The 24208-nt window shown below is 30.4% G+C and overlaps 1 protein-coding gene across 1 annotated transcript in view; it reads right to left on the bottom strand.

The window, feature by feature from the left end:
• Positions 1–842: 842 nt before the first annotated feature.
• Positions 843–24208, bottom strand: part of LOC129216248 (RNA exonuclease 1 homolog) — a 44714-nt gene continuing 21348 nt past the window's right edge. The window contains exons 3-15 of the mRNA XM_054850449.1: positions 22568–22657; positions 19978–20085; positions 17993–18190; positions 16589–16723; positions 13741–13981; positions 10466–10621; positions 9506–9619; positions 8106–8179; positions 7141–7254; positions 6484–6599; positions 2842–2980; positions 1051–1171; positions 843–931 (exon numbers count right to left, since the gene is read on the bottom strand). Coding sequence (XP_054706424.1) covers positions 843–931; positions 1051–1171; positions 2842–2980; positions 6484–6599; positions 7141–7254; positions 8106–8179; positions 9506–9619; positions 10466–10621; positions 13741–13981; positions 16589–16723; positions 17993–18190; positions 19978–20085; positions 22568–22657 — 1695 coding nt within the window. The remainder of the gene's footprint in view (positions 932–1050; positions 1172–2841; positions 2981–6483; positions 6600–7140; positions 7255–8105; positions 8180–9505; positions 9620–10465; positions 10622–13740; positions 13982–16588; positions 16724–17992; positions 18191–19977; positions 20086–22567; positions 22658–24208) is intronic.

The raw sequence follows: 24208 nt of genomic DNA, 5'->3' as shown, positions 1-24208 counted from the left end.
AAAAAAGTTTTCAAACATTCAAACTGTATTTACAGTCAAAATAGTTAGTCAAAGAACGAAATACAACACAGTTTTTAAATTAAAAAATATTTCTATATTATTTTGGTTGAGAATTTTTCTCCTTTTTCGTCAGTCGGCTAGATAGAAGAATACTGTGGGTCGTATGCAGATTTCAGGCTGCAATTTGCCGACCCCTGCGTTAAAAGTCTGAAATTTTTCACTTAAAATTTAAGCACTGCAATAACTACAAAGACATCAATTTTATTAACTTATGTCTCTGACACAAACAAACAGCTTTCACTGGAGATCGAATCTGGCTTTTATCACGACTTACCTGACAATCATGAGCAAAGTTTCTTAAAGCAATTCCAACAAATTCAGAAGTTCATTTCTTATGCAAATAAACACATTTTCAAATATGTTAATGTTTAAAAACATTTTTTACATTTTACAGACAAGAGTTTTAAACTTTGTAATTTAACTTCCTGTTACAAACGTGAAATTCACATATACACACTTTAAAGCTATCACATGTTTGAATTGAAAAACATGATAAACTATTAATTATGCACTTGCTTTTCTTTCGCATAAATAACACAATAATTAAATAACACAAACATTTTCCCGACATTGAGTAGAAATAACCTTTCATGAAAAATGGAAAGCCCTTTTTTTGATACATTTTATTAAGTTAGTATAACATGAATAATGAGCAGAAATGAAATTCACAGTGAGTTTTGGGGAAAATGAAGTTTAGCTATGTACAAAAAAATTTGTAGTATTCACAAAAATTGAATGAACTTCCTGAGAATGCATATAAAAAATAACATTGAAATAAAGTATCATCTATTGCTTTTCAAATCCTCTTGAATTTTCCAAAGCATTAGTTCCATACAAGCAGCAGCATCTTCATGACTGTCATGACCACCAACTGTGAATAAAACAAATGCATTTAGTACTTCTGTGAAGAAAAAAAATTACACACAAAATTGTTCTTTCATAATAAATATAATATATAAGAATAAGAAAAGCACAACTAATATTTCTTACCATCATTTTGGATTATTTTATTGAGTTTTTCTGCCATTAAGGTTCGCAATGCTCGCTTGAAAGGAAGCCCATTTTTATGCGGAAACACAACAGATGTATCTATAACTACTTTATGAAATAGCTAGAAGATAAAAATAGAAAATATTTTTAATTAAATCAATAATAAATGAGTAATCTATATTCAAAGGAACTAGCACAATTCAATGTGTATTTCCAGGTGTGGCATTTGATACTTAAAGAAACTAATTTTAAAGCTTTTAAAACCAATTTTTAATTATAATATTTTTAAATTTAACTTTATACATAAATGGCGACTTCTCTGTGTGTGTATGTATGTATGTATGTATGTATGGAGTAATCTTCAAAACTACTAAACCGATTTTAACCATTTTTTCACCATAGATAGCTATATTATCAAGTAGCAACTTAAGCTATAATTTATTCCTAAAAAGCTTAGCTTAAAAATGTTACAATGGAAAACAGTAAATGTCATGTAATTTCCCTATTAAATGATTAAATATAAAACCCATTGTTATGAAAATTCGTTGCCTTACAACAGTAATATTAAAAGTAATCATAATGAAAATTTTGAATCAAGGTTTCTCTGGAGCAAGCATGAGTTTAAAGTCATTTAAACATTTGGAAACTCTACTTTTTTCACACTTAGGGAAACATAGTAGAGAGCTTTTTTTTTCTTTTTTCTTTTTGTGTGTTTGTTAATTCGTGCTTTCATTTCTAAATGAATACTCGTTTGTTCTTTATACTTATTGCTATTTTGCTTTTATGGGTAAGGAAGGAGTTTGATTTTTAATCACGTCAAAGCAGTGTGTTTTGAGTTCTTTCAGTTAAAACAGAAAACGTAAGAAAGTAGCAGAAAAAAAACCCTTCTTCTCAAGGAAATCAGATTGCTGATTTCCTGGTGAGAGGAAGAGGGGGCTTCCGAATCATAAAAAACAACAGTGATTTGGCCTGTCTTTCCACAAAGTTGATGGTCAAATGCATTTTCCTGGCAGGATGTTGCTGCTAGGAACAGGCACAAGTTCTAGTGTGAGCAGCGCTAGAGGAATTAACCTAGTAGATAGCAGAAATGTCTGGTAGTCGGGGGGAAAAAAACATACTTCCCTGATACTAGATTTTTTTTTTTTTTAATTCATTGATTTATGACAATTGCCTGAGAATTTCTCGATTTCCAGGTTGTGTTACCACCCTGTGCTTATTTCGTTATGAAATGGTCAAAATTTCAAAATACAATTACAAGTTCTACCAGGAAGTAAGGTTGAATTTCATAGTATGATAATAGAACATCACTCTATATACCTGGGCCAAATTGGAAAAGCTTGCAGGCTGCAAAAGTAACATATTGCAAAACCAAAACTTTTGAGACAACAGGGGGTTTTTAATTCATTTTTGCATAATTTATACTTTTGAGGCATATAATTTATCTAAATATCAATATTCAAAGATCAAAGATTTTTATTAATTTTATCCTTCAAACAGTGGAGAGCAATTTTTTTTTTTTTTTTTTTTTTTTTTTTTTTTGTAGGAAAAATCACATGCATTAATAATTAGTTTAGGTTCATTAAAACAAATTAAAGGAGCTTAAATCTAAGTTTCACAGTAACATGAATTAATGCAGAGTATAATAAACAATATTCTAAATAACTAGTTAACACAAGAGAAAACTAGAACAAAAATTTCAAATAAATATTATAAATAAATACATAAATAAATTTTGATAGTCAGAAAGAAATATTTGACATAGCAACGTTTAACAATTTAATATATTCATACTTTTAGAGCTTTAAAGTCACTTTCAAGACTGTGACCAATCAATATAGTTTTATCATTAAATATACACAATAGAACTGCCTGAACATCATGCAATGTGGTTCGAACATTCTGTAGATTCTCCTCTGTAATTCCACTGAATCTAAAAGATAAAGCATGAATGCATAAGAATATTTGAATATCCAGACTGCATGTAAGAAAGAGTATTTGATTTAATAACAAGTTTAATATTTAAAGATTCCATCAAATCTTCAATCAGAGCGAATAAAAATAAAAATCAAAACAAAGCAGAATTTTCACATCATTAATTACTAAAGCTAATTGTGATCAATCCATTCTCATTTTGACTATATATTGGTCGGATCCCACATGGTTGGTACCATGACACCAGGGCCCATAGGTCAAGGGTGCACAGCCCACACACCTCCTCAGAAAAAAAAAAGAACAAAAGAAAATGAAAAAAGAAATGGATAAAATTGACAAGTTTTTTTTTCCTGGTAACATCAATACAAAAGCATTAAGGCACAAGCTCAAGCAAGCGTGAAAGCACATTTGTGGGGCATTTTACGCAAGTTATGATGCTTTATGCAGCTTGAGGAAAATTGCATAAACATGCAAGCAAAACGTAACATGTACATCAAGGTCAGGACCACCATATCAGCTATTTTAGAAACTTGGGGCCAGCCGATCTGTTGACCTGGTTTGGAGCTGGAGTGGCAGCAGTCTGCAGAAAGTAAATATATCTGTAGATCGTATAACAGTGACCCGGCTGGAATGAATAATTTGCATGGGGCCTGCCAGAGTTATAGGTTCCTGAATGAGGGCATACAGCTATCTTTAAAATATGGTAAATTTTAAAGGACAGAAACAATAAAAGTATTGTTTACAGATTATTTTCTAAATCATATGTTTACTTCAAAATATTTGCTGCTTGCTTCCAATGAAAATGGAAAAGCAAAGACAAAAAACTAGAAATACATTATAAAAATAAAATGTTTTCCTTATTGATTTTTATTCCCTTCCAACAACTAAAACCCCTTAAAATTATTCAACTTAATCTATAAAAATAAATTAAAATTAATTTACAGCTGAAAAAATTGCGTCAACTCAGGAAAAACAGTAGAAATGTGCAAAAATAATTTTTTACATTATTTAACAACCCAGGAGATAAATCATCCTATTTAAGAGGGTAAATTACACAAACTAATTATATTGCTATCACTTAACAAAATTTTAAAAAGTTACAAATACTTTTCTTTTAACAAAAGAACCAGTTGGCTCAAAATGTTTTTTTAAATGCTAATTCAAATGCTATTTTTTTAATCAATCTGCAAGATTACAGTGGCGTAGTTACTTTCTGCCACCCGGGGCGGTTCCTCATTTTGCCGCCCTTTTGATAGGAAACAGTTAATACATTATGTCAGTTTTCTCACAACTTTCTTGCTGTGTTGGGGAGCTCTTTGCACTGACGAAAAGGTTCCATTGTAGCCTTGAAATAGCTATAAGTTGTTTGCTTCATTTTCTTCAGAATTTGTGCTTTATTTACGTTGGTTTTTCACTTTAATCACAATACATTAAAGAGTCGAAAGTATTTTAATAAGATTTTAATAAAGAAGAAAATAAAGCTTTCTTTTCCTTCTTATTTTTCTTGCAGAAGAAAAAAGAAGGAATTTAGAGCACCACCGAAAAAATTCCAAAAGTGAAAATTCGGAATTTTAAGAAAATTTTAGTAACACTTCTAGAACAAAGACTCGGAACACACTCCAGATGGTTTTTTTTTTTTTTTTTTTCAAAATTAAAATTAGTGTAATGCTTTCTTTAGTGACGTTGGGAGGTCAGGTCTCCTTAAGGAAATTTTACGAAATTGAAGTGTTAATTTAACTTTCAAAAACTCAACTTTAAGCTATTTTGGGAGACATTGGATCAGATGGTGATTTCAAAATTTCAAAGTTAATGTCCTAATTATGCATTTTAGACTATCTTTAATTACGTTACAGGAAGGGTCAGGGCATGACCACCCTCAGGAATTTGTTCGTTTTGAAGTTTTAAAAACTCAATATTAGGCGAAAAGATGAGACGTGAAGGGATGGGGTGAATGTTATCACTTGAAAATGTTTCGAGATTCAAGGCTTAAAACTGCACTTTTGGGCTGTTTGGTGACGTTAATGGATAGGAAGGTTGTTGTTTTTTTTCCAATAAGATGGTTTCCAAGGAACTTTCTTAAAATCAAGTGAATGCTTCATCAAATAACGAAAGATTATGAAATGTATTGTTTCCTCTGCAATAGTTAACTTAACAGTAAAAAGAAAAAGAAAACATGGTCCCTTGACTTTACATTACAACCTCCATCACTTTGTAGCTTCAGAGAAAGGCAGAGAGAAAAAAAAAAGTGCTCAGATGTCCACAAGAAAAATACATGTTTTACTCTAATACATTAGAGTTACAATAACTCTAATACATTAAAGTAATTTTATTATCATATTCGTACCAAAACCTTATATTTCGAACACATTTTTCTTTCTTTGTTTGCCTCCGATAATAGATCAAAAGCATAGTTTCCTTATTGGGAAAATGCGTTAAATTTTATCGCATCAAAAGTGTGAAACTGCCGCCTCTCAAAAAGTGCCGAAACCGGGCGGGCCGCCCCCTCTGCCCCTCCCTAGCTACGCCACTGCAAGATTATGCGTAAGCATTATTTTTTGATGAAAAAATGCTCAATATGCACAGCACTTAAACCCAGCATATATTAACTACCAAGTTTTGTTTCCCTTGCCTATTTCATACTTTCATCAAAAGCTATATTATGAAACCACCTTATCATGAATTTTCCGTCTACAGTATGAAATTCGAAGTGGACACATTTGACAGCAGACTATTCAAAAATTATGTTTCCCGGGAAATATATTTTCTTACATAGTCTCTAAAAATAATTATTTTTAACATTTTTATTTCAGTTTTGGTAGCTTTGTAAGGGCACTCCTTTCTCATATTAATATACTCCAATCTTGTTTTAAACATCACATTAATTACAATTAGGGGTATTCCCATAGGGACCATATACGCCGTATACACTCAAACAGTTCTTAGGCAAATTATGTATATGACTGCATACACATATTCATTGAAGCATAATGGATTACTGAGAGTATACCCTCAAAAAAATTATTAGGAACATCACTGATTACAATGATAGAAATGTAAATGAATAGAACAAAAGTTAGCTGTTGAAAGGATATATGAGGCAGTGAGAAGCAAAGGGATTTAAATGGCAAAATTTAAAATTTGGAGATAAATAGTATAAATGGTAGGTGAGCTCCTCCTCTGCCTTGGGGTAAGAGATAGCACTAGTAGCCCTGTAGGTGCTGCTGTACAGCAGGATTTAGAAGAAAAAAAATCAATGGTAGGCCTACCTAGGATGTTATCATTAAAGTCCTTTTACTTAGAACTTGAAAATGTCCACTTACATTCCTTTGCTTCTCATTGCCTCATATGTAAAAAAGATCATTTCCTATTTGAAAAAAACATTTTGACTACACCATTTTGATAATGCTTAAACATTTGAGTATAATAAAATATATTTGCTTAGTTACATTTGAAAAAAAAAAGGATGACAACTGAAGGAAAATAAAATAAAGCAAATCCAACCTTGTATTGTAATCAAGAACTTTGTTCTGAGGTTTTACAAATGATTCATACACAGGTTTCAGGTCAGTTCCAATCACAGTAATTCTTGTTAATTCAGAGCCAGCAGTAGTATAACACTAAATGAAAATGTTTCATGAAAAATTGGCAATAATTCAAAAGTGTTGATACAATATTAATGCAAATATTACAGTATATACCAAACACAAAAAAAAACAATAGCATAATCACTTTTTCGTCTACACTAAAAAGGAAAAGAGTTTTGGTACTTAAAATATTTATTTATTTTTTGATACAAGCAAATGAATTTGTAAGTCACGACAAACTGACAAATTAAAAGGAAAAAAGGGGGGGAAATATGTTTTTTTCCTAATATTGCTTCGTTACCTTTTTTAAATATTGCAAAATTTCGATAAAACGTTTACTCAATGTCAATGTAAATAAACTACTAAACAAATTCTAAATTAAGAAGATTTTTAGAAAAGAAAGTGCCAAAAACAAACATAATTTACATATTTATGCTTCTTATTCAAAAAATATGCAAACAGTTTACAAATATTATTTCAAAAATTTTTTTTTCTAAAATTGCATTCTTTACATTTCTTAATTCTAAAGAGAGAAAAAAAAGTGATTGCATAGTAAAATATTATAAACCATTACCATTTCACAATCAAGAGAGTAAACTCCATAACAACGATCAGGAGGAGGTGTTTTAGGTAATGTTTTCACAAATCCTTTATAAGCATGGTTTTCAGAACCTTCAAACACATGACCCTGAAAGTACAATTTTTTAATTTTAACTTTATCAACATTCAACATATTAAATTGAATAGTTCCTTCAGGCAAAATGGTACAGAGAGAGCAAAGTTTCTACAAATCATACTAAATACCTAATTTTTTTTCGAATAATATTAATAACTATTATAAACATTAATTCTCAAGGGTCTTTTTGTGAGAATGCCGTAACTTGCTTAACATGTCATCAAACTTTGTATGTCAGGTATCATTTCAAAGGAATTTTCCCTGCTTTCGGCAAAATATAAACAGAATTCACATTTTGCCTATTTCTAAAAAAAAAAAAAAAACTTATAAAAGCTAGATGGATTTTTTAGTTAAATTACAAATTTCTGCTTGGATGGTCAAAAGGGTAAACTGGATAGCTATAAGTTTTGTATTCCTATATTATCATGGTCCATTTCTGCAATTATGGTTTTTACTTGCAAGTGTATTCACCTTTTCCATTTTCATCAATTGTTGTATTTATTTCTAAGCAATGTCATTAAACTTTTCTTTTTACTTTCTTGTAGCCTCATTACACTTGATAATTAAGAATCAAATTGACACAAGCCCAACTATCTGAAAAACCCAAGAATCTGGAATTTGGTACTTCCTTCACTTTTTGAAGTCAAGTTTTACTCTAGTAACATTATTCATTGTTTCCATTAAATTTATTAATTTGTGCACTTTAATTTTCTTTGCTGTTCAATCTTTCCATTTCGGTAAAAAAAAATTTTGTAGTATGAATCGTACATATACGAATCTTTTCTAAAAAATTGGTAAATTTTAATATTTACAAATAGAAATTCAAAATAAAAATGCACTATTTACTTTTCGGAACTACTTACAGTTGCAACACAACAACCATCTGATTCAGAGTCCCCTTGACAGCAATTATAGCGACTCTCAATGGCGCCAGCAACTACACATGAAAGAAAAAAAAGTTAGGATAAAAGAAACTAATAATAAATTTTGAGATTGAAGATACTGTAAACTCCCAATTATCAGCGGTTGGATTATCAGCAGTTGGGATTATACGCAGGTCTTTTCACAATTTTTTTAAAACTTATGATTGTGTTATTGTTTGCTTTTAGATTTTACATATATTTTTATAGGGTAGGGCGGAGCTAGTTGAGTATAGGAGGACGTTGAGCAATTCATATATCTCAAAAACTATTCACCATAAGTGTAGACATCAAATAGAAGGAAAGAAAGGGTTATGAGAGGGGAACTCAATTGAGCAATCTTCAATTGCAGCTCGACAAATGAGTGAATAATGTTTGCACTTTATTTTGTGACAAAAAAAGTAAAAAACTCATTTGCCACAAGTTTTCGACTGTTATACCCCAATGTTATGTTTTCTGTCACGCAAGTTTTATTCTTTCATAAATTTACTGTACTTTTGATGTGTATAGAGATTTTGGGTATAGTTCATACCATTTTTTCATAATCTCACTTTTATTTTAAGACTTTGGTTCGGGGTTATTTGAGCAAGTATTGCTGAACTTAAAACAAAAGTAGTAATATATTTTTTGCTTTGTTAGGATTCGGACTTATAAAAGAAAATCTACACAATGTTCTTACACTAATGACGACTTGAATGCTGCAAGAGGCTGTCAATGATGAGGAAAAAAGTGTGAATGCTGCCACAAAATAATTGGGTATCAAACGGATGACTTTGACAAGATTTTTGAAGAAATTAAAAGGTGGTGATTCATCCACGGTTATGCAAAATTGAGGCAAGTTTTTTTGTCCCAACAAGAGGATTCTAAAAAAAATACTCGATGCAAATGGCACCAATCTATTATGAATATTCCCCAAATTCAGCAATTTGCGGCATTTTTATGCTTTTTTAACATTGTTTATTTAACTTCTGTAAAAATATGATATTTAGATGCAAGAAAAAAAATATATTTGAATTAGCATTATTTCATTCTAAATCCCTTTCAATATTTCATTTACTTTAAGCACAGCTTTCAAAAATTAGCTTAAATATATTTCTCTTAAAAATAAGATAACATGTTAAAAAAAAAAATTGTGGCTTTGGAAAAGATATAAATAAATGGCTGCTAGCAGAATTAATTATTTTTTAAACCTCAGGTTTTTATTATTATTATTTAAGCTTGATTAGGTTTACTTTTATCCATTTTTCATATCACTTTAAAATCTTTTCAGAGCTGCAATTTACAGGTGAGAAACATGTTACTAATGCACAATCTGATAAATACTGAATGAAAAACCAACATACTTCTTCGTTTCCATATGCGTCCCCAATGATATTCACACTCTTCATCACGCACATAATCCCCATCAACATTAACGTAGTATATTTTTTGACACCTCGAACAAGTTCTTTTAAAAGCTGGAAAAATATAACATAAAATAAAATGTTAGCAAAAACATTTAACATTGAGTCGCAATAATTTTTAATTACTAGTGGGCTTCTGTAAACCTTTAGACTAGGAATTTTTAATAGTAGCCACGGGCTACCAAAGTCAAAAAATGATAACCACTTTCTCACTTTTGGTTGCCATTTTTAACTATGTATATATGTAGAGCAAAAAGTAAATCACCTATTTGCTGTCAGTAATATTAACAACAAATTAAGGGATTATGATATTTAACAAAAGCAAACAAAATTTCAATGTATATATTTTCTAATATAAAGATATAAGCATACAGTAAAAGAAAATATTTTACATTTTTTTTAAATATAATACAAATTTATTTAGTAAAAACTGAATGAAAGTAAATATGTTAACTTATAAAGGCCTTGGTTTATTTATTAATCAGAAATTTGTCACCTGACAAGATTATTTTTAAGGGAAATTAGAAACATTACAAGGTCATAAATGCAAAAAAAAAACTTTTTGCCAAAAAAAAAAAGAAAGAAATTGCAAGTCCATGACCGTTTAAAACCATTTTAAAATATGAACAGAAGTAAAAATACATCATCATCATTAGATTTTTATAACATATTACAATAAAACAACCTTAATATTATCCCTTGACTGAAAATATACAGAAAATATTAAGAAAGAGTTTAAAAAAAAAACAAAAAAAACTAGTATTTCCAAGTTTAATTCATGACATTTGTCAAAACACAGGAGAAAACCCTAATTTTAATGTATAATTGAAAGACTATATTTGATTTTGACGTTTTAAAGACACAAAAAAACTACTTGAGACCAGAGATTTCATGCTTTACCATCATTACAAAATTGAATTCTGTTGGCATATATTCCTTCTATTACAGCTCTATCAGGTTCAAAAGGGTGTGGAAAAGGATAACCATTCTCTTTGAGTTGCTCTTCTGTCAGTATATAACTTAAAAGGAATTCATACAGGGCAGCACCACCAAAATCTGCAACGTAAAATTTTAATCTTAAAATATTTAAAAGAGAAAAATAATAACAATTTTAGTAAAAATGGTTTTGAATAGTTTTAAAATCCACTTTTGTAAAAAAAAAAGTAACAAAAATAATAGTATTGCAAATTATTATTTATAGCTCAAATACATACATCAAATCATATTCAATAATTAACTAATGACCAAGACTGGGCGATATACTGATATATCCTCATATATCAATATATATCTATTACCGCGGTAACAATACTTAGATTTCTATCTGTCTGATACATCGTTTGAAACGGAAATACGGCACATAATTACGGAGAAATTGAAATACTAACTCAAAAACACATAATCTTTGATAGTTCTGCATGATGGGTGAGTGTTTGAAATTTCAAGAAATTATCTGCATTCCTTCAATCAGTAATTTAATTTTTAATTATAGTAAACGGGAAACTTAACAGGGGCATAGAAGGTCAAGGTGGGCCCATTGTCAGTTTGGTCTCCGTATCCCATCCCCTATAAAGTTTTCAAAAGCGGGGCCCTTCTAAGGACCGTGCCCCTAGTTTCTGACAAGGCTGATATGGTCTCTCGTGGACACTGAAAAGTGAATGTGTGTTGGTTAAAAAAGCATCTTACTGTAACAATTAAAAATTAAACAATTGAGGTATTAACACGTTTCATAATTCTAATTAAACGTAAACTATTGATATTACGCTGGATAAAAGGTTTGCAAAAAATACTGAAAGGAAATATTTGTATTAAAAAAAAATGAAAAACGAAAAAAACCTAATGAGACTACTTCTTTCGTGTGTTTATCTCACTAGCGGGAGCGCAACTCATGCCTTTTGAACGGCATAAACTGAACAAAAACAACTTATAAGTCCCGAACTAAGAGGGAAAATATTGACTTTGTTCATAACACACGCCACCACTTGAAACTGAATTCAACTACATATACCAATTTTAAATCGTTATTGCTGGCAGCCCTGACGGAAGAAAATTGAAACTGAAACTTCCAACATCCCTGTTGTCACCAGACAGTTTCTATGATTGTGCAGACATAGTGTTTTTTTTGTAACTTCTATGCATAAACAAATTTGGAGTTGAAATGATTATACAAATGCAAATTCTAGCTTGCACAGATATAGGTTTCTTTGTTAAAGTTCTACGCATTTACGTACTTGGGTTTTTTTGACTTATCAAACATAGGTTGCGGAATGGGGGTAGCATATATTGGGATTTCCGGTTATTTGCGAAACATTGATTGTTGTAGAAAACCGATAATAAACTTGAATTTTTGAACTTGTATGGTTTTTGCAAATTGTATAAAGGAAGGAAATTTTAATATGCAGATGATTTGAATATGGATGTTACACCCCCCCCTTAAAAGTTTACATGGCACCTATCTTCCCCCTCTAAAAATGCTATTCCCCAATAATGAGGTCTGTTTCACAAAGACTTGAAAGTTTTCAAGTACCCTTTGTAAAATTTCAACAATTTGGTCTGTGCTTATGAGCCCCTCACCACATGAGTGGGGTGAGGGTCGTTGTAGCTAATTTGAATGAAAAAATTACAGAAATAGTACTTACCGAGGGCTTTTATCAATTGCAGGTATTGATATGCATAGATATATGTCCAAGTGTCCCCCTCCCAAAGATGACCTTCTCAATTAAAACAAACTCCCCCCCCCCCCCCCCCCCCCCCCGAAAATAAACATGACATCTCATTAAAGAGACTAAAATCCGTTTAAAAAAACTTCGTTAATGATTTCAGTGGTAAAGTCTGTCTCATGCCCCACCCCCTCCCCAAGGAAGGGCACTTCTACTTCAGCTATTATTATCAGGATAAATTACTGAAATATTTACGGATCAAGATTTACGATGACTTTTCTCTACTGCAGATCATGATGGAAATGGAAATGTTGTGACAGTCATTTCTTTGCAGTCAATGGCAAAGTGCAAATTGAAAACTAATGTAACAGAATATATTTAGGCTATTTCTACCTTCTTTTTCAATAGTAATCAAACATCCTTTTTAAAAGTTAAGCTGTACCTTGATCACACTCATTCATTTGAACCACAAAATCCTTGTCACTGATCTGTTGACTGTATTTTAGTCCTGTCTTTTGTACGTCTACTCAAGAGTTCTTTTTAAGTTAAACTATTTTCAAGTTTTATGCTGTCTCTTTCTACAATTTTTGTATAGCTAAATCTTGCTTTAATTTATTATTATTATTATGTTTTTCATTACCTTTTTTTTTCTGCAACTACGGTCAACATAGGTTTTTCTTATGTTGGTATTTTTTCCCCTCCTTATTACAAGACAGACAACAAATGTGAAATGCCCATACCACTAAGCAATTGGAATTTTGTTCATGTAAAAAGTGTAAACAAGTTGTAATTTATTATTTTCCCTCTCTAATAAGAAGTGAGCAGATCATTTAAAAATTTTAATCTTCCCTCTTTTTTTTTTTTTTTTTTTTTTTTGTGTATTTTTTCTTTATGCATCATCTTCATCAAAATCAGTTTTTATTTATTTATTTAGTTTTAAATTTTGTCTTTGATTCCACCTCCTGTGTATGGGCAAGTAGATATGGAACATTTCAGCCTAGTTTCACATTTAATCAATAATAATTAAAAACAACAACATTATAATATGACTCAAAGTTTGTAAGTTGTATAAATAATGTACTAAGGACTAATTAATATTTAAAGTATATAACTTTAACAGCAACAAATAAAATATTCAAAGAACTAAAATTTTAACTGGTCACACGAAGATAAATGAAGATATCTGGATCCATACTAAAACAGTTAAATACCTTGCATATAAACTAATTTTCTTTTTAAAAGAAAATTCACTCTTTCAATAGCGTTTCCTAGCAGTTCTATGCAAAGTTGAGTGAATTAAAGTCTTAATATTTTCTTTTCTGCACAAGAGTATTTTTTTATTTCTTAAATGCATTGTTTTCATGTTCTCTTTCAAGTTAATCAAAATATGGAAGGTTTTAACAATCACAACACAAACATACATGTTGCCACAAGGATTTATATAAAAATTCTTAGCACAGCTTATCAAGGGAATGAAAATGAATTATATTAAGAAAAAAATACATAGATGAATACCTTTTATATCATACGTCTGTTTCTTTTTTCCGACACTAAAGCTTGTACGTTGTGCTATAGGCCCATTAATGACCATTTCATGAGAAACAGTTTTCTTTGATTTCAAAGAGTTAGTTGTAGTTGTAACTTCACTTTTTTGTGATACTCTGTCTCGTAATCTCTTTAAAGTATTTGCAGCAACATTCATGTACACAGGTTTGCTAGAACTTCGTTCATAAGCTTTTTTTTCTTCTTCAAGACCCTAAATTGAAAAAGTATATTTAATTACGCATTGCAGAATAATTCCTTTATATAGAGCTCATAGCTCATTTTTAAGTCAAAATAAGTATTTTTTGACCTCTTTGAGGAAATTAAGGATTTCAGATATAGACCTACTAAATGGGAACTATCCAAAAGTGATAAATTTATAGTTATACAATATTATATTCCACAGAAATGTCACTGTCTTGAATTGCTGTATCATATTACATGCATTAATTGTATGTTTTCATTTCAAATACATTTAATGCATGTGATAAAGAATGAAAATTAGTTTGGAGAAGAGTACAATATTGAGTAGGGCACAATATTGAACAAAATGCACAATATGGGGGGGGAAGGCAGCAATTATATTTTTCTTCAGAAAAGAAAGAATGAATAAGCGAAGGGGAAGATGAAAATGGTGCTGTATGTGTTCATTGAGCAAGGTCATCTCAGGGCCAAAGAGAGGCCAAGTCAGCCTAGTTGGAAATTAGGGATCTGGCTCGGAGTAGAAGTAGTATAAAAAAAAATTAAAAGTATCATGGGTGAAAGGTGCCCAGAAACCAAACAGATAAGAGGTCCAAACAGATAAGGGGTCATGCTTTTAGTTACAATGACAAAAACAAAAGGTATCCCATTGGTGCTTTTACCCTACTAATAGAGTGATCAATTGATGCATATTCATCTAAAAGGGTCATTTTTACTTCATAGTACAGTCGAGCCCGCTTAATGGAATAGGTAATTTGCCAGGAAAAATTATTCTAATAAGCGGGATATTCCATTATCCGGGATAAAAATAACACACATAAACGGTGTAGTACATTGGAATTTTACTACATTAAGCGGGATATTCTATTATCTGATATTCCATTAAGCGGGCTCGACTGTATTAATGATTCGATTTAGTAAAAAAATTGATTTTACTTCTTAGGAATATGTGAACATTACTCAACATTTCAGCTGAAGATGAGTTGCACACTTGATTATTACAAAATCACAAATTAAAATATTAGGCATAAGACCAACATTTTTTGCTGATGAATAATTTTACTATTAATATAAAATATAATGGTTTAACATAACTTTAACTATATAACATGACAAAATAAAGTAAAACAATAATTTTACATCATACAAGTAATTACTTGAATCAAGTATGTACAATAATAATTTCACATCATACATACACTATATGACCAAAAGTATTGGGACACTTTCAAAAATTCACATTTTTAAGGATTTCTCAAGAAATAAAAGACTAACTGCTTTGTAACTTTTGTCGCATAAAAAGTATATTTTAGCTGTCATTTTCCATTAAAAGTTATGTCACCTATGCATTTAGGGGACCAGCAACAAATTAAGGAAAACAAAAATGTTTTTTGATCATCGTTCATCGTAAATAGCTGAGAATAAGCTGTAAATTTCAGAAATTAGTTGCCTTACCGTGTACAAGTGTTTTACATATTTTTGAGAAAATATCACTGATATTCATGAAGATATAAGCATTGCCCTCAGAACTACGAATTTTATTTGAAGCTTTTCGGCTGATAACACTTAAAGTTTTCGATCAAAGCTTACCAAACTTTCAGAAAACTTGACAGCACACAAAAGAAGTGTAATATTAAAATTTAAAAGTAAAATGTTGAAAATTGGGTAAAATATGGACATTTAAAGCAATTAATCTTTCTCTGTGCATGAGTGAAAGATAAGAATTTATCACTTTCATAATCCAAATCCCAACTAGATTCTCCAACTCATAATAAAATTCCAGTTCAATATCTTAAAAATTCAGAAACTTATCAGCAATATAATGAACAGAATTTGAATAGATTATGGATAGGCAACAACTCGTAAGAGGTCCTTCGCAATCGCTCAGTGTGATTTGTGATAAAATCAGATTATTTGCGAATGATCCCTTACGATTCGTAGTCAGCCCAAGAGCTATTCAAATTCAGCTTACTTAAACGCTGATAACTTTTTGAATTTTTAAGATATTGAACCGAAATTTTATTATGGAGTTGGAGAATCTAGTTGGGATTTGGATTATGAAAGTTATAAATTGTTATCTTTCACGCATGCGCAGAGAAAAATTAATTGCTTTAAACGTTCATATTTAATCAAATTTTCAACATTTTAATTTCAAATTTTAATATAACGCTTCTTTTGTGTGCTATCAAGTTTTCTGAAAGTTTGGTAAGCTTTGATGGAAAACTTTACACTTTATGAGCCAAAAACATTTAAATAAAATTCGCAGGTCTAAAAGAAATGCTTATAACTTCATGATTATCAGGGTTATTATAAGTACGTAACATAACTGTACATAGTAAGGTTCTTAATTTCTGAAATTTACAGCTAACTCTCAGCTATTTACAATGAAGGATGTTCAAAAAACAGTTTTGCTTCCTTCAATTTGTTGCTGGTCCCCTAAACACATGGGTGATATAACTTTTAATGGAAAATGACAGCTTGAACATACCTGTTATGTGAAAAAAGTTACAGAGCATTTGGTCTTTTACTTCTCGAGAAATCCTTTAAAATGTGAATATTTGAAAGTGTCCCAATACTTTTGGTCATATAGTGTATAAAAGACATATAAAAAATTATTTACCATTTCATATGCTTCATCTTCGGAGGAGCAAAATTTCAAGCATTCATCAATGAACGCATTTAGAAATTTTTGCCTCACATTTACAGGTACTTTGCTCCCAAAATCTGCAGGGATTATTGGTCTAGGTTTAAAAGCCTAAATTAAAATAAAGGGACAAGTGAGCATTAAAAAGTTAGTATGCATTTGGACAGCAGTGGCGTAGGGAGAAATTTTTATTTTTATTACACCTACACTGTTGACGATTGCTTTTAGTGTCACAGTTTTAAAACAGCTTTATTGACATTCTCAATAAACTGCTCCCAATTATTTCATTAAATTTGCAAATATTGAAAATTTTTCCACTCAGGAAGAAAATTTTAAAGAATTCACTCAAAAACGTTACGCTGATTACTGCATAAGATTTTTATCATTAATGCACAGTCTTAAACTACGAAAAAAAAAATGGATTTTTGTTACACTAATGTATGAAACTCAATGCATATTTCTTAAATTCATGTTTTTAATTTAAATTAGAATCATGATATCCAAAAATCAAACTATGCACATTCAACGTAACAAGAAAGATAAAATGAAAAAAGAATTTTAGAAACAACTTCTATAATTCATAACAGTTTTTGAGTTTTTAAATTATAAATATTATAACTAAAGTACATTGGATATTTTGAAAATACTCTCATACGAAAGGGCCCAGCTTTAACTCTTAAAGAAACATGAATGTAAAAGCCAAATGTTCTGTTATGACAGGGGAAAAGAAGCTTTTTGAAATTGATTCATTAGTTTTTCCATTTGGGAAGCAAAATAAATAACGATTGCAACTTTTATTTTTAAGCACTAGTATGTAAGAGATATAGTTGAAAACAGGACTGTGGAGTTGAACATCTAAAAGTTGGAGTCAGAGTCAAAACTGGTCCTTTTTTTTTTTTTTTTTTTTTTTTTTGAGATTGCAGCCCTACTACATTTGAGGAGTAGGAGCCAGAATCCTAGTGTCAGAGTTGGATCAACTTTGGAATAAAGGAGCTGTAGTCTGACATTTTTCCTCCAGCTCTGCAGCCCTGGTTCCAAAATGAAAGAGTATTATAAATATCAAATGCAAAATCAAAAAATTGCTCAGATTATCCACAAAATTTATTGCTAAAATTTTTTTTTAGCTTTAAATAATGGAAAAAAAATTGCATTGTTCAAATGATGACGGCTGTAATAATTTGCATTGAATGACTATGATTAGAACTCAGGTCACAAGCAACAAGCAGTTATTTTGTTTCAAAGTAGAAAATTAAATTGATTTTTGATGAATTGTCATATTTTTCCTGAGTACAATCTGCTGTTCAATTTTCAAAATAAATACCAAAGAAGCAATCAGATTACCACAGGCTTCAATCATTGAAAAATATATTAAATACTTACTAAATCTGGAACATGTGCAACACGATGTGTAGTTTTTAAAGTTTTTGTGACCGTAGATGGTAAAGGAGTAAAATCTACAAGTTTTGGATTATCACTTAGCATCTTTTTCTGCTGCACTGCAGCTATAAGTCCTGGGTTAGGTGCATATGATATCCGTTTCTTGTCATTATTTCTGGCAGGAGGCAACAATGACTGGGGCTGAAAATATTTAAAAATAAAATTTTCACAAAGATGTTGAAATATACAGGTAAATTTCTAAATCAATAAATTATGAAGAAAAACCAAAAGAACTTGAACCAAAAGTGAGAATGAACTACAGAACAATTCGTGATTTAATTTTACATGCTATTAAAGTTTTGAAATAAATACACAGGTAATTCTGACAATGAGTAGTATACTAGCTATACCCGCATGGCGATGCCCATGCTAAGAATTTAAAGGAAGTCCGTTGAATAAAAAAAATCCACGCCCCATACCCTCTGTTTTTACACCAAGTTCGCCTCCTACGGCGGCTGTTTAAATAAATTTGGCAACGGTACTAATTAATCAATATCTATCTTTTTCGTATTTTCTACACCTATTTGCAGTTGCGTTTTGTGCCATTCACCTTCTTACACCAAAATTGCTGTACTCAAATACGTAACATAAAATAAATATTGTGAAACGTCCAGCGGAGTCAATCTCGCTACTGTAACCTACCCAATTAGCGAGCAAAACAAACTCTGGCCGATAAGCAATTGCGATTAAAAAGCATGGTACATCTAGGACAAAAATTAAATCCCGTATTCTGTACCAACAAGGATTCAACTCCCCAGCAGAAAAGCATAATTAAAAAACACATTACATCTAGGACAAAAAGAAAATCCCGCACACCGTATGAAAAATTTAACTATAGAAAAGCTGATTGCTATTTACTGAATATAGAAAAGCTGTTTGAGAAAAGGAAAAAAACCCTCTAGAATTAAAAAAAAAATACCTCCCCCCACCCCTTCTGATGTCAAATAATCAGTAATCATATTTTTTAACTAAAATACATGAACACCCTTTAAAAATCTAAATGAGAAATAAACAGATAATCCGCAACTCAATTGTTTATCACCAAATGACTTTCAAATTAAAAAGAAAATCAATTAACATTCGCACAATGAATTTAACAAAAATGACAACAGCACAACCACCGGTTCTACTATTCAAACGCAACTGTATACCGAAGCTGACGTACGTCACTGCAAGCACATTTAATCCATATACTGAAGATGACGTCACTGCAGAAACAAAAATCAAGTTTAGCCTTGAAAATTGGCTCAATTAGGATCGCAATTAGAATGGCTTATATCCCCTGTTCCGCTTTGAATAATGATTAAAAAGTTATTTTTCTGAACTTCTTGAGAATGGAAATTGATTTACCTACCTCTTTTGATGTAACAATATCTAATATTTAATTTTTCGCCTGGATAAGATATTGTTAGTTGTTTCTGAATAACAGGGTTTCGATTCTGAAAAATCTTTCATGAAACAATTTAATGCAGCTTAACTTCAAATGCTTACTTATGGTAATTATGAATAAGGATGGCTTATGTATGGGTGAAAGTGAACTCAAGTAAAATTTTCTGAAGACACTGAAATTTTTTGAAACTATGAGGAAGAGTTAAAGAAAAATTGCCACTTTTAGGGGAAAAAAAGTAATCACCTAGCAGCAATCTTTGATTGTGAACACTGCTATTCATCAGAAATAAATTTAATATCATCTTCCCCCATTTTTGCTAAGAGGCAAAATTGGTTTGAAACTAGTCAGTTGAGATTGACCTTACAATATGAACTGTTTATAGCTAGAACTCAGCGGACAAATTACGCTTTGCTCAATCAATACATAAATTGCATCAATTAAACTAATAATGGGAATAGTTTGTAAGAGCGGTAATCATTCCACTGACATTTTAACATTATTTTTAAATTAAAAAAATAATAATAATATATTAACTTACTATTTTATTACTTTGAGCATACATTGTTTGCAACTGGGTATAGCGATTATGCATCACTTGAGCAGGATTGAGAGACTTCTTTGCTTCAACTTTGGTAATAGAGGGAGGCTAAAGATGATAGTAAATATGAAACAAATATCAGTTACTTAGTCATAAAATGTTTTAACAAAATACCTTAACAAGTTAGTATTTATAAAGATTCCAAAACAATCATTAAAATTTTATCACCAACTTGAATCCTTAAAATACAAAAAAAAGAAAGTTTTTCATTTTCTTTTGATTAAACAATTAAAATGCTTTGAAAGTTTGTTCGTATTGCTTTGATAAAGTTTGAAACTTGGCACATGCAAAATATACAATAAATATACATAAAACTAAAATATTGTGAAAAATGCTATTTGCCAACTTTAACAAATAAGAATTAAGAGGTATATGTTTGAAAGTAGACTGATTACATGAAAATTAGGATAATTTTCAGCAATAAAATGCTTAAAAATATTCTTGATACCCAGGCAAAATATGCTGAAATATGAATCGTACATTGCAGAAAAAAAGATTTGATACAAAATAATTTCAGCTAAATCACTAAACACATCGGGACATTTCCTTGAAGGAAATCCCCTTTTTTCCCTTGAATGCTTTGAGGGGAGGATTATCAGTCACCAATAGGGATTGCAACACCGGTATACTGGTATTTGGAGCTAATTTGCAATTTCGTAATACCAGTATTTGCTCGGGTAGAATACCGGTATTTTCGGTATTGGCTAAAAGTAAAAAAAAGTTTTTAATGAAGGAGTTTTCTATTTAACTAATTAGATATCAACTGTTATTTTAAATATAAATTTCTTTATCGATGAGACAGTACCAAAAACAGTCGATTGAAGTAAATATTTGGCTCCAAAAGCGCGTATTTATAGAATATCAATGAGTAAAAGTAGAGGAAAGATTACAGAATGATATTTTCATTAGTAAATGGTGTAATAAATAGGAACTGCATGAGTTTATGATCACTACGTTTTTATTTTCTCCAACTCCTTGACTTGCCGTCTTTTAAAAATTAATTTTAAGTGTAATTATGATTGAGTTTGCGCTATGAAAAATTTATTCGAACCATCAATTGCTGAAATTATTTATGATATTTTTTTTAAATATTTGTCTGCATTGAATTTTGAGAAAAAAACTTTCTCTTGTTAGTATAACAATTATTGAATTGCTTTTTAAAAAATTTACTAGTGTTATCAAAAACAGTTTAAACAATTATGTAATGCTTTTATGTACTGAATATTGATTGCATATTTTAGAAAATAAATACTTAACTCTTTCAATGTCAAAAGAAATTTTGGATTATTTTTTTCAAAAAGAATATTTAGTTTCAAAATATTCCTGGTACCTAGAGACATATCGAGTAGCACTTTGGCCGAGTAGCCGAGTACCAAGTACTCGGCTTTTCACTACTCAGCCGAGTACCGAGTTCCAATTATCTTTTAAGAAATACCACCGACACACACATGACGAATTATGAACTCATTGGAATAGTAATATAGACCTCCATGTTTAAATAATAGTTTTTAAAACAAAATTCCAGCTGAAATTTAACTATGCATTATTTAAAAGATTTTAAGTCAATAATTTTACAAAAAGTTATTTTTTCAAGTAAAAATAAACAAATACATAAAAGAATCAAATTGGAATTAAAACAAATCATATCAATCTATACTTCTAGCCCGGCAAACTTAAATAATTTTTAAAAGCAAATGAAACAACGTTAAAAGTACAAATGTGCAAGAGCACTGCAGACATGTGTTTCTGTATTACAAGAAACATCTTTTTCAGTGCATAAAATGTGAGCTAATGAATGAAAAAAAAACAGATATTTGTCAGATATCTTTAAATCCATAAGCTCACATTTTGTGCATTGCAAAAAACATTCCTTGTAATGCCAAAACACACATCTGCAGTGTTCTTGCACATCTGTGCTTTTAACGTGGTTTTATTTTTTAAGAAACTTCTTACAAATAGTTTTGGAAGTGGCAAAAATCCATTTAATAATATAAACATTTCATATTTTCTGTATTTACTTTTTTTACCCCATTTTTAATAAACAAGTTTCATCAACTTTGGGGCATTAAAATATAAGATTTACTCCATTGAAGCATAACAAACTTCATTATTCTCAAATTTGAATTTTACTTGTAAATTTGAATTGTAAATGATTGCAGTATATTATATGCTTGCACTTTTTTATTAATTGTTTAACTGCTTTGAACAGTATTCATTTTCTTACAGCTACTCGGTATTGGCCAAGTACCTGATCAAAATTTGGCCAAGTACCGAGTACTCGGCAAATTGGCCGAGTACCTAGTAGTTACCGAGTACTCAGTACGGCTCTACTGGTACCGAAGCAAAATTGGCTGAAACAACGAACATACATGGCATAAAAAATAGATTTGATGCAAAACAATTTTAGATAAATCACTGAACAGATCTTGAGTAGCTTGATCACATCAAGTAAGAATAATTCTAAAAAGTCATTCATCATTTCATATAAAACTTAACAAACATGTTTTCTGAGGAGTAAACATTTGCTTACTTTCTTAAGAGATGCAGCTGCTGCATGAGCTTGGCGTTTTTTCCCAGAAATTGAATTTTCTTCCTGGTGGACTTTCTTTGTCTCTTGTTTCTAAAAAATCCAACATTTTAGCTTTTAAATTTCAAAGGGGGGGGGGGGACTGTTCTTTACAATCATTGTTGAATAACATGTTTATTTCTTTTATATTTCCATTTTCACTACTTTTTACCTTTACACTATCAGTCTTACTTTAATTAATTATGCATTTTTAGCCAATTTATACAAAACTTATAACAGCGCAAACTCGTTTATCCAGACTAACTTGGACCAAAGGCAACTTGCATAATCCGGGTAGAATGCGAAATAAGCGAAGAATGCACAGAATGAAGCTTTAATGCACAATTTTACTGTTTATTACGATTTTTTTTAAATCATGTTTTAAATCAAAATCACATAAAGTTTTTTTCAAGACATTAGAAAATGTAAGGATAAAAATTTTCCGTCATTTATTAATAAAGAATTGTCGCTGTTTTATGCTTCAAACATGACTGAAATTTGAATGAAGAATGGTCAGGCAAATGTTAATCATTATTGATGGTTCAAAATAAAAAGCATATGTTTGCAGTACTTACAGTTATGTTCCTGCTATCATGATTAAAAATGATTATCTATGTAAACATAAAATTTAAAAAAAAAAAAAAAAACCTAAAAATTTGATCCAGATTATACTGAGATCTGGATCAATGAGGTCCGCATAAACGAGGTTCTACTGCACTGTTCAACCACAAAAAACCTGCACAATAATTCTTGAAATTTCTAAACTTAATTGGAAATTACACAGCTTAATATATTATTATAAATCTATATAGTTGGGGGGGGGGGGCGGCAAACCTAACGGCAGCATTGTGAAGGCTGTGTTGTAACGAATCACAGTGTTACAATACAGAACCAACAGCTTAATTACATTTATCACGCTGCCATGTTAGGGTACACTATAGTGTCATAGGGAATGTAAAACTACCTGCTAAGCATTTTCAGTTTGTAAGAACACAAACCATAAATGAATGATATAATTAATTTTCTGGATCAAAACTAATTATGAATGAAAAAACTAAATATACAAATAAACATGGTACATTAAGAACAATTTTATCTTTTTATTTTAAAAGTTATTTTAACAAACAAACAGACAGTTGAAATATTTTAAATCGGTTAAAAAGCATTCGAGATATCGAGTTTTCGAGATAACTAGGTCAAAATCATAATAAAATAATATTCTAAAAATTAGTCACGAATAGAGATGTAAAATTTCCGGAAATTTTGAAGTGGTGGAAAAAAAACCGTTTCTTACCATCTTTGGGGGGGGGGGGGGGAATTGGAAAAAATGGAAATTTTGATTTTTTTATGAATAAAAATAGGGGAGTCATTCCATTTCAAATCAGGCAGGCAGGTATGAAAAGTGTCATATGACCATCACCGATTTTTTTGAAAAAAATACAGTAGTTACAACTAAGGTACATATGAACTATCCCAAAAGGATTTTGCAAGAAAAAAATTTTTTCTTCAGTTACAGCCTATTAAAATTCTGCACAAAATCCGCCATTTTGGAAAAAAACCGGCAAAACACTCCATTTGAAATGGACACTATTTCAAAAGTATTGA

This window comes from Uloborus diversus, chromosome 1, assembly GCF_026930045.1.
Source record: "Uloborus diversus isolate 005 chromosome 1, Udiv.v.3.1, whole genome shotgun sequence".
Lineage (NCBI taxonomy): Eukaryota > Metazoa > Arthropoda > Arachnida > Araneae > Uloboridae > Uloborus > Uloborus diversus.
The sequence above is the reverse complement of the archived record's forward strand: the minus strand, read 5'-3'. Positions and strand labels throughout refer to the sequence as shown.